Source organism: Bos grunniens, chromosome 6 (genome assembly GCF_055505025.1).
Source record: "Bos grunniens cultivar Pamir isolate PY7600 chromosome 6, Bosgru_T2T1.0, whole genome shotgun sequence".
Lineage (NCBI taxonomy): Eukaryota > Metazoa > Chordata > Mammalia > Artiodactyla > Bovidae > Bos > Bos grunniens.
This window is the reverse complement of record NC_141170.1, coordinates 4291565-4308354: the sequence shown is the minus strand read 5'-3', so window position 1 is coordinate 4308354 and position 16790 is coordinate 4291565. Positions and strand designations below refer to the sequence as shown.

Here is a 16790-nt window from a genome sequence, read left to right as displayed (position 1 = left end):
CGCGCGGCGGCGCCTGCGCGGTGCGCCGCCGGGCCGGCCCGAGGGCGCCTGCGCGCTGAGGCGGGACGCGCGGCCCGGCAGGCCGGCTGCAGCGGGCGCCTGGGGCGGGGCGGCCGCGGCGGCGGCGGCCGCGGCGGTTTCGCTGGAGCGCGGGGCGGCGGGGCCCCGGTGGCGGAAGATGGCGGAGCTTGGCAAGAAGTACTGCGTGTACTGCCTGGCCGAGGTGAGCCCGCTGCGCTTCCGCTGCACCGAGTGCCAGGACATCGAGCTGTGCCCCGAGTGCTTCTCCGCCGGCGCGGAGATCGGCCACCACCGCCGCTACCACGGCTACCAGCTGGTGGACGGCGGGCGCTTCACGCTCTGGGGGCCCGAGGCCGAGGGCGGCTGGACCAGCCGCGAGGAGCAGCTGCTGCTGGATGCCATCGAGCAGTTCGGCTTCGGGAACTGGGTGAGCCGCAGGGCCCCGGGCGCACCTGCGGGGGTGCGGGCGCCGCGAGGGCGCGGGGGGTGGCGATGGGCGGTGGAGGCGGGGAGGCCCGCGCCCGCCTCCCCGGGCAGGGCCAGGCGCACAGAGAGGGTGAGCCAGCCGCCCAAGGTCACACAGCAGGAAGTAGCGGAGTGGGGCGGGGAGAGGGGGGGGAATCGGGCCACGGCTGGCTGCCCCCCAACCCCCCACCCCAGGGCTGTTTTCCCAGCCTTTTGGGGTGACCTCCGCTGGTGTCTGCCGAGTGCACCCCTTGGGCGAGGCCGGACTCCCCAGAAGGGAGTCAGGGGGACACAGGCGGCTCTGAGACTTGACAGCAGTAGGGTACCCCAGGAAGGAGTGGGTTTTGCCTGGAGGACAGTGTGCTGAAGGCCAGAGGAGCTCCTCTCCACGCCCTCTGCCGTGCAAGCAGGCGCTCCTGGTCCTCCCTGCCACCCTCACCGCCACCACCACTCACTTTGTGTCCCCTGCCAGGCACTTGTTGACCCTCGCGTCCCCGCGACACCCTGGGCTTCGTGTGCCCCGGGCTAAGTGGGTTCTGCCATGGAGTGTATGGATCGGACCACGCCTGACCTTTTGCCTTTGGGTCTCTCCACTGGGGGCTCAGTTGGTAAAGAGTCTGCCTGCAGTAGACCCCGGGGTTCGATCCCTGGATGGGGAAGATCCCCTGGAGAAGGGAAATGGCAACCCACTCCAGCGTTCGCACCTGCAGAATACCCGTGGACAGGGGAGCCCGGCAGGCTACAGTCCACAGGGTCGCAAAGAGTCAGGCACGACTGAGCGACTTCACTTTCTTTCCCTCAGGAGGTTTCTTTGGGGAAGTTTATCGGAGAGAACACAGAGCTGGACTGGACTCATTCACATCGGGCTCTCGAGAGAGACACGTGGTGGCTCTTCTCCAGGTGGTCTCTGAGGGGTGCTTTTCGCACTCTCCAAGAGGAGGCTCTTGTCCGTGTTAGGAGGAGAAGGCCTGGCTGGCTTTTGGCCCATAACCACCAGGGACTTGTGGCCACCTCCAGGCATTGTGAGGAGTGCCCGGGGGGAGAGACGGGAGCCCACTCCCTCATCTTTCCAGACCCTTCCACATGCTGGTCCCCCAGCTCCTCGAACCACTTCTCCAGCAGCACAGCCGTCCCTCATTATCCACGGAGGATTGTTCCAGAATCCTCCCAGGCCACCAGAATCATCCCATACTCTGTCCCTTGTCTAAAATGGCCGAGCGGGGTTGAGCCCACAGACGCTGGGGGCCGACTGCCGGCCCCTTCTCCTGGGCTTGCTGGTGGAGACGTTCCACGCTTCTCCCTGCATCCCCAAGCCTGCCCTGCCTGTATTTAGGTTAGCTTTATTCTATCGGTCAAGTGAGCCAGTCTTCGGGGACCCGTGCCCATTCCGCAGCCCTGGAATCTCGAGCCTCTCCCAGCTCCTTAGAGACCCTGCTCCGGGTTCTCAGCTGAGTGCCTGCATCACGGAGGCCACGCTCCAGACCCCCCTCACTGTCCTGAAGTGCTGCCCGTGGACGCGTATGGAGCCTCTGCTCTGTGCTCGTCCTGCAACAGTGAAGGAGTCCGGAAAGAAAGGTGTCAGCCTGGCCTTCATGGGCATTACAGGGTCGTGGTGGGCTGGTCCTGAGGTCCAGCCCCCAGTCACAAACCCATCTCTGCTGTCCCTGTGTGTATCTCCTGGGCTCCTCCACTTCCCTTGACCCAAATCGCACACCTTGATTGGTTGGCTCCTCGGGCTGCAAATGGAGTACCATTCTCAGGGTCTTCTTCAGGGTCCAGTTCAGCGGCAGCTCTGTCTTCAGAATCCTCCAGAAGCTAGCCTCTTCTCACAGCCTCAGTGTAGGCTGATGTCCATCTCTGGCCTGATCGCTCCTGGAGCCTCCGGACTGGCCTCTCTGCTTGGTACCCGGGCCCCACAGCCCATTCCAGGCAGCAGGATTGGAGCTGTCTCTGAGGACAGGTCCTGTCCCGTCAGCCTGCAGCAGCTTCCAGTTCTACAGAGATGAAACTTGAGGGCCTGCGGGGCCTTTCAGTGTCTACCTACCCCGGGATCCTTTGAATCATTTGTTATTTCTTCTGTTGAGAGCACTCCCCCACACCGCCCCAATCATGGTTTGTGACTGGTCTTTCTGCTTCCATATCATATCTGCTTCAGAGAGACTTCCCTTCCCTGCTTCATTCTTGGAGCTCTTATCTCTGCAGTCGCCACTAAAAATAGCTGGCATGGACCAAGAGGCTCGCTGGGTGCCAGGCACTGTGTTGAGCTCGCGTGGTTCCTTGTGAGAGCCTCCCAGCGCAGGTCTGTGCCACAGGTTCGGACCGAATCGTTTGGTGACCAAGTCTGTGCTCCGAGCCACCCCGTCAGCACTGCCTCCCTGCAGCTTTGCGGAAAATACTCGAAAAGCGAGCCCGGGACTGAAAGATGTATTAGAGTGTACTGAGGGAGGCCGGGAGGGTGCTCTGAAAGCAGTACTACTTTAACTTGCACGGGAGCCATCTGGAGACCGTGCTGAAAGGCTCTGAATCGGGGCAGCAGCAGGCTCAGCTGTTCTGAGACAAAGCCGGGGGCTTCTCCCTGCTCAGCAGGCGTTGCGGTCTGGGGTCGGAGGTCCATGGGCCAGGCCGAGGTGCAGCTCTCCTGTCTCTCCCTCTCCTCTCTGGGGCGTCTTTGCCCTGAGCTTGGCCGTGCTTCCTCAGAGGCTCCTCTGCAGTGCTGAGAGGCAGGCTGTTTCCAGGCATGAGCCCCGAGCCGCGTGTCCCATGCAGGCTGCCATCAGCAGGTGCGGGTTCTGGGTGAGGCGCTTTGCACGCGTGTCTGCGTGCTCCTCTCAGCAGGCTGTGGGCTGGTTCTTGGTTGAAGAGTGGTGACCCCGAGAACGGAAGGCCCTGGTGCAGAGCCCGGGCTTAACCTCCTGGTGCGGCAGCAGTATCTGCTGTGGCTGGGGGGCTGCACGCCCCTGGCTGGAGCCGGGTCTTGACCCGACTGGGTGGGGGGTGAATGTGGGGGCCGGGGCTCGGGGACAGGGACTGGGTCCCAAGGGCGGGTGTGGGTGTGGGGACAGTGGTGGAGAGGCAGGTGAGACCACTGTGATTTCTCTGGTGGTACTCATGGGCGTGGGGTTGTGGGGACTCCGTGTGGACAGGCCCTGCTGAAGTCTGGATCATTTGCTCACAGTCTGTCCCAGGGTCCGGGCCCGGCTGAGGGGTGCTGGCCACAAGGCCAGGAGGGTTTGGGGATGAGCAGCAGAGAGGACGGGGGTGAGGGCTGACACCCATGACGGGAGACCAGAAAAGGGCTCAGGGTGGGCGGGGCTCACCGGGTCCCAGCACCATGGGTTTTAAGCCCCCCGACCCGGGCAGCTGGTTGTGTGGTGGGCGCTGTGCAGATTCAGGATTGGAAGACACGGATCCCGGGGGGACACAAGCACAGACGTGAACGCCAAGCTGTGCTTTCCCACAGTGCCAGGCATTTGTTAGCTGGTTGCTGGAGCATCGACCAGTTTGAAGGAGGCGTGGGCCTCCCCCACGTCCCATGGTCAGGAGGACTCCAGGGCAGGTGGGGTTCACGCTGGCCCTGAAGCTCGATTTCAAGTTGCAAAAGGACGCAGAGTGCTCTGTGGACTCTGAGGCCCTGTGCTGTGAACGGCACGTTCAGGCTGATTCCGCAGGCGGGCGGAACGTCGTGAACAACGGCTTCCTTTTGTAGATGACAGCGGGGCCCGGCAGGCGGGGTGGCGGATGCGCCGTGGGCCTTCATCATCCAGCGCTTGCTGAAGACCCACTTTGTGTTGGACCCTGTGCTACACGCAGAGCACCCCCGGGTGAGGGCTGGACACAGCGGGTTACAGAGAGTCCAGGGCCTCTGACGCAGTGGGTTCTCAGCATGGTCTCCTCCTCAGCACAGTGGAGCCCTTCTGTGTGTTGGTGAGAGATGGATGGGTCCATCCTGTGAGCCTCCTGAGAGTGGGGGTCTTAATCGCCATCAAGAAGGGGCAGGGAAGAGCTTGGCTGGAGAAACCAGCTAGAGTTCAGAGGGTTATGCAGAGCAGGGCTTTTATTGTTTGGGGGACAGACTCTGTGGGACCCTTGTTCCCTGGCTCGGGGTTGAACCCGTAGCCCTACAGTGGGAGCATGGAGTCCCCCGGAGTACCAGGGAAAGGAAGTCCCTGAGCAGTGGGTCTTAAACTTGCAGAGTGAGTGAGGACACCCTGGGAGGCTCCTTGGGCACAAGTCCTGTCGTTCTCCCCCGCCACCCCAGCCTTCTGAAGCCAGTAGGTCGGGGGCGGCATGAGAGGCTGCAGCTCCAACAGGTTCACAGGCGATGCTGCTGCTGTCCCAGGGACCCTACTTTAAGAAGCACCGATGTAGCTACAGTAAAGCATGCAGCTTGTAAAACTTTTACTATTCAAAACAAAGTATATATTTTTATTGTGGTAAAGTATACATTATGTGTACATAGTGTATATATAAAGTATATGGAACCAGGTGTCTAGTGTACACATAAAGTATGTATCCTGATACTCGATGCACCGTGATACACAGTGTACCCTTTATGTATACATTAGGCGCATGGATCCATGTATACATAGACTTTATGTATACATCAGACATACAGTGGGCTGCAAGGAGATCCAACCAGTCAATCCTAAAGGAGATCAGTCCTGAATATCCATTAGAAGGACTGATGCTGAAGCTGAAGCTCCAATATTTGGCCACCTGATGCGAAGAACTGACTCCTTTGAAAACACCCCGATGCTGGGAAAGATTGAAGGCAGGAGGAGAAGGGGACGACAGAGGAGGAGATGGTGGGATGGCATCACCGACTCAAAGGACATGAATTTGAGCAAGCTCAGGGAGTGGTGATGGGCAGGGAGGCTTGGCGTGCTGCAGTCCATGGGGTCGCAAAGAGGCGGACACGGCTGAGCGGCTGAAATGACTGACAATGTGAAGCTCGCCGTTTTACCTGTTTGTCGGCGTCCAGTCCAGTGGCGGGAAGCACATCAGTGCTGCTGGGCAGCCGTCACCGCTGGCCACAACTCTTGTCGTCGTGAACAGAAAGTCTTCCTCGTTACACGCTAGCCCTGTCTCCGTCCCCCCACAGCCCCTCTTAGCTGCGGTTCTGCTTGGCGTCGCTGTGGGCTCACCTGTTCTAGGGACCTCACCTCAGTGGGTTCACATAATGTCTGTATTCTTGTGACTGCGTTGTGTCTTAGGATAATGTCCCCCCGGGTTGGCCAGTGTTGTAGCAGATGTCAGAACCTCCTTCGTGTTTAAGGCTGAGTAATAGTCCGTGGTGTGGACGGACCACGCTTTGTTTATCCAGTCGTCTGTGGGTGGGCACTCGCTGTCAGGAATGCTTCTGTGGTGAACACAGGTGTCCAGATAGCGCAGAAGTCCTTGTTAGTTCGGGTAAACACCAGGAGGTGGAATTGCTGGATGGTGAGGTAATCCTGTGTGTTTCTGGAGGCCCCGCCATGTGGTTTTCACAGTAGGGCCCGTGGCTTCGTAAAGCTCTCTCACAAGTATAGCCTGATTTGACCTGAGAAGCTTTAGTCCCCCGAGGGGCATTCACAGGTGTGAGCTGGTGAATTCTGAGTTCAGGGAGGAGGATGGGGACCCTGGAACAGAGGGGAGGCTTATGGAGCTTTCTAGCTTTAAAAAAAAAAAAAAAAAAGGCCTGTGAAACAGGAGCGGTGGCCCAGGGACACAGGGCACCTGGAGTGGCCTGGAAGGATGGGCTGGAGACCAGTTCTCGTGGCAGCTGGCCTTGACCCGGCCAGCGGCGCATGGTGGGGGCAGGTTAGGCTGGAGGTCAGAGGGAGCGTCTGGAGATGCAGGCTGCCAGCCCAGGGCGTCCTCCCAGCCCTCGAGAGGCCAGCGGGTCGTTCCCCTCACTGTAAAGGTGACCGGCCTGGCTGGAGAGGGAAGTGGCCGCATTCAGGGCCCCATGTGGGTGTGATGGGCTGGAGTCCCCGCTGCGGGGAGGGCGCATGCGCACTGGAGCATGTGGGAGGCCGGCGGGGTTGCAGGCCCCAGTCCGAGTCCAGAGCCCAGGTTGGGTCCTCGGGGCAGGCCGGCCGGCCTGGAGCGCCCTCCTGGGCCTGCGGCTCTGACTTCAATCGGTCCTGTGGGCCCACTGCCCCCTCCTTGGCCTTGGACCCTGCGCTCCTGGCCCCGCAGGTGGCTCCCCCTGCCGCCCCCCGAGGCCCTGCAGCGTCCTGGCTGGCCCCTGGGGTCTCTACCCCAGCTGCCCATGCTTCTGTCCCCTTGAGATGTCTTCCTTTAAAGAAGGAAGCAGGAGCCACATCTCCCTGAGGGAATGTAGTGCGCCTGGCCCTGGAGCCTCGGGAACAAAGCCAGCCTCGTGGCCCCCGCCCCCGAGGCAGACACAAGGCTGGTCAAGAAAGGACGTGCACCCTTTCTTGACCAGGCCCACCGACCTGCTCGGGAAGGGCGCCCTGCGACGCGATTGAGAGAGTCGTCCTGATAGAGGCCCTGGTTTGCACAGAGACGGGGGACTGGATGCTCTGCACCAGCAAGATGTGGGTCCGCGGTGTCCCCCACACGTCCCAGGGGTCAGAGAGGGTGCCGCGGCTGCACGCTTGTGAGGTGGTCCGTCCGGGAAGGGGAGCGCTGGCACTGCCCTGCCTGTGGGTGGGCTGCACCTCCTGTGCCGGGGTGCGCGAGAGCTGGCCTGTGTCCCTGGGGTGGCCGCGCCCGAGGTGGTCCTCCTGATGTGGGAGGTGGGGGACGCTGCTCGGAGGATGAGATGAGGTGAAACCCGTACGCGTTAACTGCGGTTGTTCACAATGATGTGTTTTATCCTGACAGACACTTGAGAGGAGCAATTACAGATCATAAGCAGGAGCAGAGACGATACATGTCTCACAGCAGCGAGTAATTGAGCCAGGATGTGAGCCTCACTCTGGGCATCATGGAAGCCTTCCTGGAGGAGGTGACCTGGGTGAACACAGGCCCTGGAGGCGATGCTAACAGCTTTGTAGTAGGAATAACAAAGCCGGCGTCCATGGGCCAAGCGTGCCCAGCACTGGACTGAGAGAACGTGTATTCCCTCATTTACTCTCCAACCGTCCTGTGAAGGTGGTATTTAGCAGCACCCTCGTAATCCAGACCAGGAAACCGAGGCACAGAGAAGTTAGTGACACGTCCAGGTCACGCAGCAGTGAAGGGGTGGGGCCTGGAGCGGGGCCCAAGGCCTGGCCCCAGGCTGTGCAGAGAGGGCAGCTGGCATTTGTTGGCAGAGGCCAGGTCACAGGGCAGGGGAGGCCTCGGCCAGAGGGGAGAGACCCCGCGGCAGTCCCAGCAGGAGCTGGCCGGCCCGCGGTGGGACTGGCCTGCATCTTTTCCCTTCGGTGACCTCACGGGCCCAGCTCAGCGTCTCAGAGATGCGTTTTCTTTATTTTTCAAAGGACTCCAGGAAGCAGCATACCGAACTCTCCTCATCTTGTTCTAAAAATGGGAGTCCTTTTTTTTTTTAAGTTCGCGTATAGAACAAACCTCCAGATTTTGGGCTGCTTCCCAGGGTGTTACCGCAAGCTGCAGTGGGAAAGGGGCCACCTTCAGGCTACAGCTGGGTGCCTTGTTCCATTTCAGTCGTACTTGAACTTTCCCTTCAAGTCTCTTTCCCCGAAACTCACTTCTGCTGCTCCTTGCCTGCCCAACGGTTCTGTCTGTCTGTCCATCCACCCATCTGGATGAAGCAAAACAACTTGGACCTTGAACACGCGAGGGACAGGACCTCCCCTTCGCCCACCCTGCCCCCTGCCATCACGGGCCGCTGTAAGGCGCAGATGGGATGGTCCCTCCCTGGTGTGACCCGCTGACACATGGGGACTGGAGACACGTGAGATGAGACAAGCGGGACGCCAGGCCAGCGGCCGGCGTGAACCATCATCGTCGGGGTGTGTCCGTCATCGCTTCCCGGAACCTGTGTGTCCTCTGTGGACTCTTAGGGTCAGAGCCTGGCCGTCCCCTTCCGTCACTGCCCTCAGTCTCAAAGCCCGTGGAACTCAGGCTCCTGTGGACTTTCCTGGGCCTTTTTCACTGGCGCCGAGCTGACGTGGCAGCCCCCAGGGTCGATTCTCAGCAGTCGCTGGCCGGCATCTCCCCGAGTAGCTGCCTCCCCCTAGGCAGCGGCCAAGGTGGTGATGCAGGGTCCTGGGGGCCTGGTGACAGGGCACCAGCCTCGCTGACTTGTGGCTTCATGAACAGCCACTGCCTGGGTCTCTCTCAAGCCAGAAACCCCTTGTGTTAACTGAAGAGGAGCTGGGTCACCGAGGTGTCTACGCAGGGCCCACGGCTGTGCAGCCCCTTGCCTGGTGGGGCTGGAGAAACCCAGCCTGTGTGTCTGGAGACCGCCCAGCTTCTTATCCCAGGCCACCGGCCTCTACGAAGGAGGCCCCAGGAGTGTGGACGTTTGCGGAGCAAGACGCAGAGCAGAGGGCCACCGGCCCGTGAACCCCGAGGAAGCGCGCCTGCGCACTGCCGGGGGGCGGGGCTGCCTCCCGGAACAGAGGTCTTCTCTTTTAAGGACTGTGTGTGTGTGTGTGTGTGTGTGTGTGTGTGTAGACACACACACATACATATTTGATGCAAGGGGGCGGGGCTGCCTCCCGGAACAGAGGTCTTCTCTTTTAAGGACAGTGTGTGTGTGTGTGTGTGTGTGTGTGTGTGTGTGTGTAGACACACACACATACATATTTGATGCAAGGGGGCGGGGCTGCCTCCCGGAACAGAGGTCTTCTCTTTTAAGGACAGTGTGTGTGTGTGTGTGTGTGTGTGTGTGTGTGTGTGTAGACACACACACATACATATTTGATGCAAGGGGGCGGGGCTGCCTCCCGGAACAGAGGTCTTCTCTTTTAAGGACAGTGTGTGTGTGTGTGTGTGTGTGTGTGTGTGTGTGTGTAGACACACACACATACATATTTGATGCAAGGGGGCGGGGCTGCCTCCCGGAACAGAGGTCTTCTCTTTTAAGGACGCTGTGTTGTGTGTGTGTGTGTGTGTGTGTGTGTGTGTGTGTGTGTGTGTGTGTGTGTACACACACACACATACATATTTGATGCAAGGAGATCCAGCCAGTCAGTCCTGAAGGAAATCAGTCCTGAATATTCATTGGAAGGACTGATGCTGAAGCTGAAACTCCGGCCACCTGATGCGAAGAACCAACTCAATGGGAAAGAACCCTGATGCTGGGAAAGATTGAAGGCGGGAGGAGAAGGGGACGACAGAGGATGAGATGGTTGGATGGCATCACCGACTCGATGGACATGAGTTTGAGCAAGCTCTGGGAGATGGTGAAGGACAGGGAAGCCTGGCCTGCTGCAGTCCATGGGGTCATTTTTCATGAAAATCTTAGACCTGTTTAAACAGAGAATTGAGGCAGAATTTAACTTAAAAAAAAAAAATCCCTTTTAGTTTTACTGAAGAAGATGAAAACTAGTGCACAGAACCTCACCTCCCTTCCCGGTACCCTCAGAACGTGAGCGTCTTGCATCTCCTCAGGGTAGGCAGTGCGCAGAAACGGTAACTCCGCGCAGACCGCGCCTGAGGGGCTGCCGGGGTTGCACACCTCCTCCTGCGTCTCCGGGGCACTCAGGAGTGCTGGCGCGGGGCGTGCGGGCGCCTGTGGTCGGGGGCGGCCCCGCGTCCTGGCCCCCAGCGGCCCAGGTTCCCCCTCCTGCTTCTCCCATGCTCGGGACTCGTCCTTCGTTTTCAAAACGGGCTGTGCCTGCGTCCAGCGGAAAGCGCCAAGTCCTCAGAAGGCAGAGACGGTGGAGGGCCTCCCTCCCAGCACCCCCACCCACCCCGCTCCGCGCCCTGGGCACCGGGCTGGGGGCCCGGGCCCCGAGGGAGTGTCTGAGGAGCACAGGCGGGCCGCCGCCGTCTCCCGCGTGTCCTCACCGCCTCGCGTGGGGGCTCACGGGGGCCGGTCAGTCTTGCCGGAGGACGGCTGCACAGCCCCTGCCTGCTCCGTCCGCAGGGCGCAGGCTGACGGAGAGGCCCTCGGACAGGTCACGGGGCTGCCTCGGTTCGCTCAGAGGCCGCGTCGCTGCTCGGCCTCCCCCTGCGCCCTCGGGCTGTGAGTCTCCCCCTCGCCGAGCACCCGAGGGGCGCCGGGGCCATCGGCCTTTCGGAGGGCAGAGCTCTCCCGCAGGGCCGCACTGGACCAGGCCCGGGGACCCGGCACTGCACTGGTGAGGGTTGGATGCTGAGGGCGTGGCTCCCACGCCCCTGGCCGCCCGCCCAGCGCGGGCAGCTCAGCTCAGGCTGATGGCACCCCCGGCTCCCTGGCAAGCACAGCCTCTCCTCCTGGAAAGACATGTGTCCCGGGGGCTCCTTGGGCCCGGCTGGGGTGGGCTGGGCTGCGGGGAGAGCGTGAGCGCTCCCCAGCGCCCCCTGTTCTTTTACTGTGAGGCCTGCGGGCTCCAAGGCAGGAGTGGCCAGCCTGGGAGACGGTGACGGTAGTGATGGTTGTGACTTCCTTTTGTTTTTTTGGATGAAATGTTTCCTGGGAAAGGATAACTGCACACTTGGTGCTGAGAGAGGTTTTTAAAGAAAGAAGCATGTAGTTTCTCCAGCAGACAGTCTGCTCTCAGCTCTGATCCTCGCTGCCCCTCACGGTGCACAGAGGTGGCCTGGCAGGGTGGGTCCCAATGTGGCCTTCTCTGTACCCCCCTACCCCCCACCCCGAGCGGCGCTCCCTGGGGAGAGGCTGGCAGGGCGGACGCCGGTCTGGTTTCTCTGGGGGCCTTCCTGACACCTTCCTCCCCTCTGTGCCCGGTGGTTGGCAGGGTCAGCCCCTCAGGGGACCGGCTGGTTTCCTGGGCTCCCATTCGGGCCTATGGGGGTGCAGGGACCATCCCGACTATGGGGGGACGCTGAGTGTCTCTGGGCGGGTGGGTAGAGCTGGGGGAGTGAGGCCAGCGGGGCGCAGAGTGGCTGCTGGGAGCGAGTGCACAGTGCAGGCGGCTGCTTTCTCAAGTGGCTTTAGCGGTTCCCTTTAAGGAAGAGGCCTCTTGGCAGAGGAAAAGATTGAGAGACTTGTACAATTTCCTCCCATTAATAACCCTGTGCGCGCAGGGCGGGTCCCTTCTGGAGGCGTGACCCCTGCCTGCAGCCCGGGCTGGTCTCCAGCTGGTTGCTGGACCCCAGGGGCCGGCAGAAGCGGTGGCCCAACGCCCGGGTCATCTGACCGCCACCCGGGGAAGGAACACGCCGGCCCGGGGCCGGGGCATCAGAGACGGAGCCTGGCTCTTTGCGCTGGGACACAGGCGGCGCGGTGAGCTGGCACCTTCCCTGGTGGGGAGGCCCCGGGCTGCATCTGTTCTCCTAGTTCAAAGAGCGGAGAGGTCACTGGAGCTAGTGGGGACCCCCCACCCACCCACCCACCCCGGGGCTCTGGCTGCCCACCCAGGCCTAATTGCTGGCGGGCAGGGCGGCCTGAGCCCCAGGGAGCCTCTGTTTGTCCTCTTAAGAGAACCAGGAGAAGAGCTGGGGTCTGGGATGTGGCTTTCTTTGCCCTCCAGGCCGGTTGCCCATCTGGGTACTGATGTTCTCGGGGCATGGATTCCCCGAAGGTCCTACCCCCAGCGCCGACATCCAGAGTGGCTGTGGGGGATGGACAGCACGGCGCCCGCAGGCCGCAGGGTGGCGGCGCCCAGGGACCTCCGCGCCCAGCCTGCGTCTGACCCTCTGACGCTTCTTGTCTCTGCAGGAGGACATGGCGGCTCACGTGGGCGCTTCCCGGACTCCCCAGGAAGTAATGGAGCATTACGTAAGCATGTACATCCACGGCAACCTGGGGAAGGCCTGCATCCCCGACACCATCCCCAACCGGGTGACCGACCACACCTGCCCCAGTGGGGGCCCCCTCTCTCCCAGCCTCACCACCCCCTTGCCTCCCCTAGACATCTCGGTGGCCGAACAGCAGCAGCTGGGCTACATGCCGCTGCGGGACGACTACGAGATCGAGTATGACCAGGACGCCGAGACGCTCATCAGCGGGCTCTCGGTCAACTATGACGACGACGACGTGGAGATCGAGCTGAAGCGCGCACACGTGGACATGTACGTGCGCAAGCTCCGCGAGCGGCAGCGGCGTAAGAACATCGCGCGCGACTACAACCTGGTGCCCGCCTTCCTGGGCAAGGACAAGAAGGAGAAGGAGCGGGCGGCGCGGCGCAAGGTCACCAAGGAGGAGAAGGAGCTGCGGCTCAAGCTGCGGCCGCTCTACCAGTTCATGTCGTGCAAGGAGTTCGACGACCTGTTTGAGAACATGCACAAGGAGAAGATGCTGCGCGCCAAGATCCGCGAGCTGCAGCGCTACCGGCGCAACGGCATCACCAAGATGGAAGAGTCGGCCGAGTACGAGGCGGCCCGGCACAAGCGCGAGAAGCGCAAGGAGAACAAGGCGGCGGCGGCTGCGGCCGCGGCGGCGGGGGGCGCCAAGCGCGTCAAGGAGGACGGCCGGGACGGCGAGTTCGCGGCCATCGAGCACCTGCCGGGCTTCGAGCTCCTGTCGGACCGCGAGAAGGTGCTGTGCAGCTCGCTGAACCTGAGCCCCGCGCGCTACGTGACCGTAAAGACCATCATCATCAAAGACCACCTGCAGAAGCGCCAGGGCATCCCCTCCAAGAGCCGCCTGCCCAGCTACCTGGACAAAGTCCTCAAGAAGAGGATCCTGAACTTCCTCACTGAGAGCGGGTGGATATCCAGGGACGCCTCCTGAAGCCCGCCGCCCGGAGCGCCCGGAATGGACGGACGGACGGACGGACGGATGGCTGGATGGGTGCCGCGAGGGCCACACCGACAGTGAAGAGGGGAAAAAAAAAAAAAAGCTTTGTGAGCCAAACGAAAGGGGGTGGGCGGGAGGGGGAGAGGAAACGCTTTTCCGCCCCCACCCCCACCCCACCCCGCATTGTTGCTCTTTTTTTAAAACAAATCGAGTCCTTTTTTTAGGGTATCAATTCTTTTTATGGTCCTCTGAAGAAGCAATAGCAACAGTCGGATCAAAGGGAAGACAAAACCTGTGTATATTTTAACTGAATCCCTAAACGTAGTTCTTTAAGATGACGATTTGCCTTTAAGTGTTCAGTGTGGAGCATATGATGAGATCAGGAAATTTCCTTTTTTTGTTGCTTCCCAGTGGTACAGGACTGTTAGATGGGCAGAGAGGAGCCCTTCCCTGCCGGCTGCTGGCTCACCCCCGTGACCTGAGCTCCGCTGCGGCTGCGCTCGGCGTCGGGCACGTGGCACTTTAGGCGGAGGGCGCCGGGCCCGGCAGGAGAAGAGGCTGGGGAAGGGCGGGACGGGCATCTGTAGGGAATCGCCAGGAGGAATCTGGTGTTGAACGGGTTGGCCAAACAGCTTCCCCACGACGGCTGGCGGTGGCACTTTAAGAGAGCTCACCGCGGTGTCTGGAGGGGGACGCGGGGCCCAGCGCAGACTGGCAGAACGCGGGGCCTCCTCCCCTGGGGGTGCTTCTTGCTGGGCTTAGAACTTGGCCTTGCATTTTACTTGGAAGAACTCATTTTAAATGAAGTTCACCGAGAGTTGAGAGTTCTGGGTTTTGGGTCAGCTCCTTCCAGGGTTCTCACCCCAGTGGTAAGCCCCTCTTTCTCTGAGACTGGCCACGTGTCTTGTCTTGTATGGTCTCAGGCCCTGGGCTAGGCAAGAGGGACCCCTGTGGCCTGGAGGCCCAGGCACTGCTTCTCTGGGAAGAAGTGGCTTAGAGTCTTGAGCCAGACTCTGGCGTGCCTCTGCCCAGCCTGGTTCAGAGAGGCTCTCAGGGGCGCCCTTTTGTGATGGGCACGGTGCCTTCACGCGGGAACCTGAGGAGTCGTGTGTCTTCCAGCTGCCTGGGGCTCTCGTGTCCAAGGCCCTGCTGTAGAGTCAGTGGAGTGGCCAGACCCCAGTGCTTCTCCTGTAGTCTTGGGGCGCATCCTGCCTCTCACCCCCTGTAGTTACCAGACTGTTTACCTCCCAGAATGCTTGGGCTTGAAGTTAAATTAAAGTGAAGGTATTTGAGAGAGGAAAAAAAAAAAAAAAAAAAACCTCATCATTTCCAAGGATGGCTTAATTATGGTGCCTTTTCCTTTCACATCCTCTGTCTGTCCCCTAGGGTGAATTTCCAGCATTAAATATACACGTCAAGTATATTGGGGGCTTCCCTGGTGACTCAGATGGTAAAGAACCCAGCTGCAATGCAGGAGACCTGGGTTCAATCCCTGGGTCGGGAAGATCTGGAGAAGGGAATGGCAATCCATTCCAGTACTCTTGCCTTGGAGAACCCCCACGGACAGAGGACCCTTGGCGGGCCACCATCCACGGAGTCACAGAGAGTCAGAGGCAATTAAGTGCCTGACACTCAAACACGCCGTCTGTGGCTTTAGTTGTAAACCGCATCACATGCTGGCAGAGCAGAACTCCCCGCAACCTGACCACAAGCCTGGGACAGGGACCGACCTCTCTGACCATAAAGCAGCGCATGGTGGTGTCACTCCCAAGCGCCGCCTCCCGCCGTCGCCCGCAGGGTAACCGCGGCTGCCAAGAGCGTAGACACAGTCTGTGCCGAGCAGAGGCGGAGACGGTGCTACGCCCTGCCAGGGGTTCTCAGCCAGGGTTCCTCAGCCAGGGTTCCTGGAGCAGCAGCGCATTGTCCCCAGGGGGACCGGCTGGCCCTTCAGGGACGTGGGCCCCTCCCCTCCCAGGCCTCGGACACGCGGGGCGGGGCCTCGCAGGGCACTGGGACAAGGGCTGAAGTCTGAGAACTGCGGGCTTTAGCTGCTCCAGTGTCACCGATTTTCTACATCAGATTCCTAGTTTGGTGAGGTTTTAAATTTAAGTCTTATTTTTATACAAAATGATTGCCAGACTTTCACTAAGCTTGAGAAGCAAAAGCTCCCTGTAAAATGTGCGTGGCCCCGGCCAAGAGCTGTCAGACGAGAAGTTCTGTGCTTAGGCAGGTTGTCAGTGTGTGTCTCTTCTCGATGGTATGAAGAATTTATTTAGGCTTGACTGTTTTTAAACACCATAATGAATGTATAATTTATGTTAAAAGTGTGAACCCTTTGTTACAAGGGAAAAGTAATTTTATGATTGGTTCCCTCTTGCCCCATCAACTCCAGCTATTACTGTCGCATTAGTCCCGCCCCTGCTGTTTGCTTGGAGCCTTTAAATTTCTGTATTTAATTCTTATGATAAATGAGTCACCATGATCCCATGGAATTAGGTCTTTTCAAAACTGAAACTCTCTCGAGTCACAGAAGATAATCAGCTGTTCAGAATGATGCTCTGGACGGCCAGCATTCCGAGAATGTATTCAGACCGAAACTCTGCCTACCGCCTTTTTTCCTTTTACACATTAAACAGGTTGAGAACCAAACAGTGTGACCGCCTGCTTTTTACTGCCTGCCTCTGGAGCCACAGCTTTCAGTCTCATGGATGGTGCGAGCAAGTCTCAGAATCAGGATGGGGAACAGCTTGTGACACGTCTCAGTGTGGCTCTTGGACGTCGCGCCTGTTTTCCCTCCAAACTGTTGAGTTAAAATAGATCTCCTGTTAAGCAGAAAAGCCCTTCAGGTCAGCGCTCCTTCCCAGAAAGGAACAGACCTTCCGTGGAGCCAGGCTGCGGAAGTCTGTGGTGAGTAGACAGTGCCGGCTCCATCACCTACACGGAGCAACGGATCCAGGCCACAGTTAGGGAAAACCCGGGAACCCGACCCGGGTGCAGCCCACGGGCCTAACTGCGGTGTCAGCATGGACACAGGTAATGCTTTCCTGTTGGTGGTGACCGTGGATGAGTGGAACTGCAAACAGTTCACACCGAAGCCAGACCATCTCTGGGTTTAGCACCTTTTAGTGGGTACAGCTCCAGCTGAAAAAGGGTGGGAGGGGACACACAGAAACTAGCGTGACAGTTACACACACTCAGCGTGCAGATGCATCCAGAGGCAAAACCGCGTGCCCACAACCTCGGTGTAGAGCCGGGCGTGACCCCTGGCGCGGTTTCCTCAGGGAGCTCTACCGCCTTCATTATATACTGTTAACATGTATTTATTGGGCCACCTCCAGTCGTAGCTGCAGCACGCAGGACGTTTCCTTCAGAGCACAGGTTCTCTGGTTGTGGCTTAGTTCTCTCCCTGTGGCATGTGGGATCTTAGTTCCTCAACTAGGGATCAAACCCAAGTCCCCTTCATTGGGAAGTGGATTCTTAACCACTGGATCACCAGGGAAATCCCTGGGCTATGCTTTTGACCAAATAATTTAAAGCAACTGAA

At 59.8% G+C, this 16790-nt stretch overlaps 1 protein-coding gene across 1 annotated transcript; it reads left to right on the top strand.

The window, feature by feature from the left end:
- The first annotated feature begins 84 nt into the window (after positions 1-84).
- TADA2B (transcriptional adaptor 2B) lies at positions 85-15895 on the top strand. The gene is made up of 2 exons (XM_086404676.1): positions 85-448; positions 12227-15895. The coding sequence occupies exons 1-2, from the start codon at positions 179-181 to the stop codon at positions 13238-13240; spliced, it is 1284 nt and encodes a 427-aa protein (XP_086260802.1). The 5' UTR covers positions 85-178; the 3' UTR covers positions 13241-15895.
- The last annotated feature ends 895 nt before the right edge of the window (positions 15896-16790 follow it).

Coding starts and splice junctions, on each gene's coding strand:
- TADA2B (XM_086404676.1), top strand. CDS start 179: ATGGCGGAGCTTGGCAAGAAGTACTGCGTGTACTGCCTGGCCGAGGTG. Junction 449..12,226: donor AGTTCGGCTTCGGGAACTGG/GTGAGCCGCAGG, acceptor TTGTCTCTGCAG/GAGGACATGGCGGCTCACGT.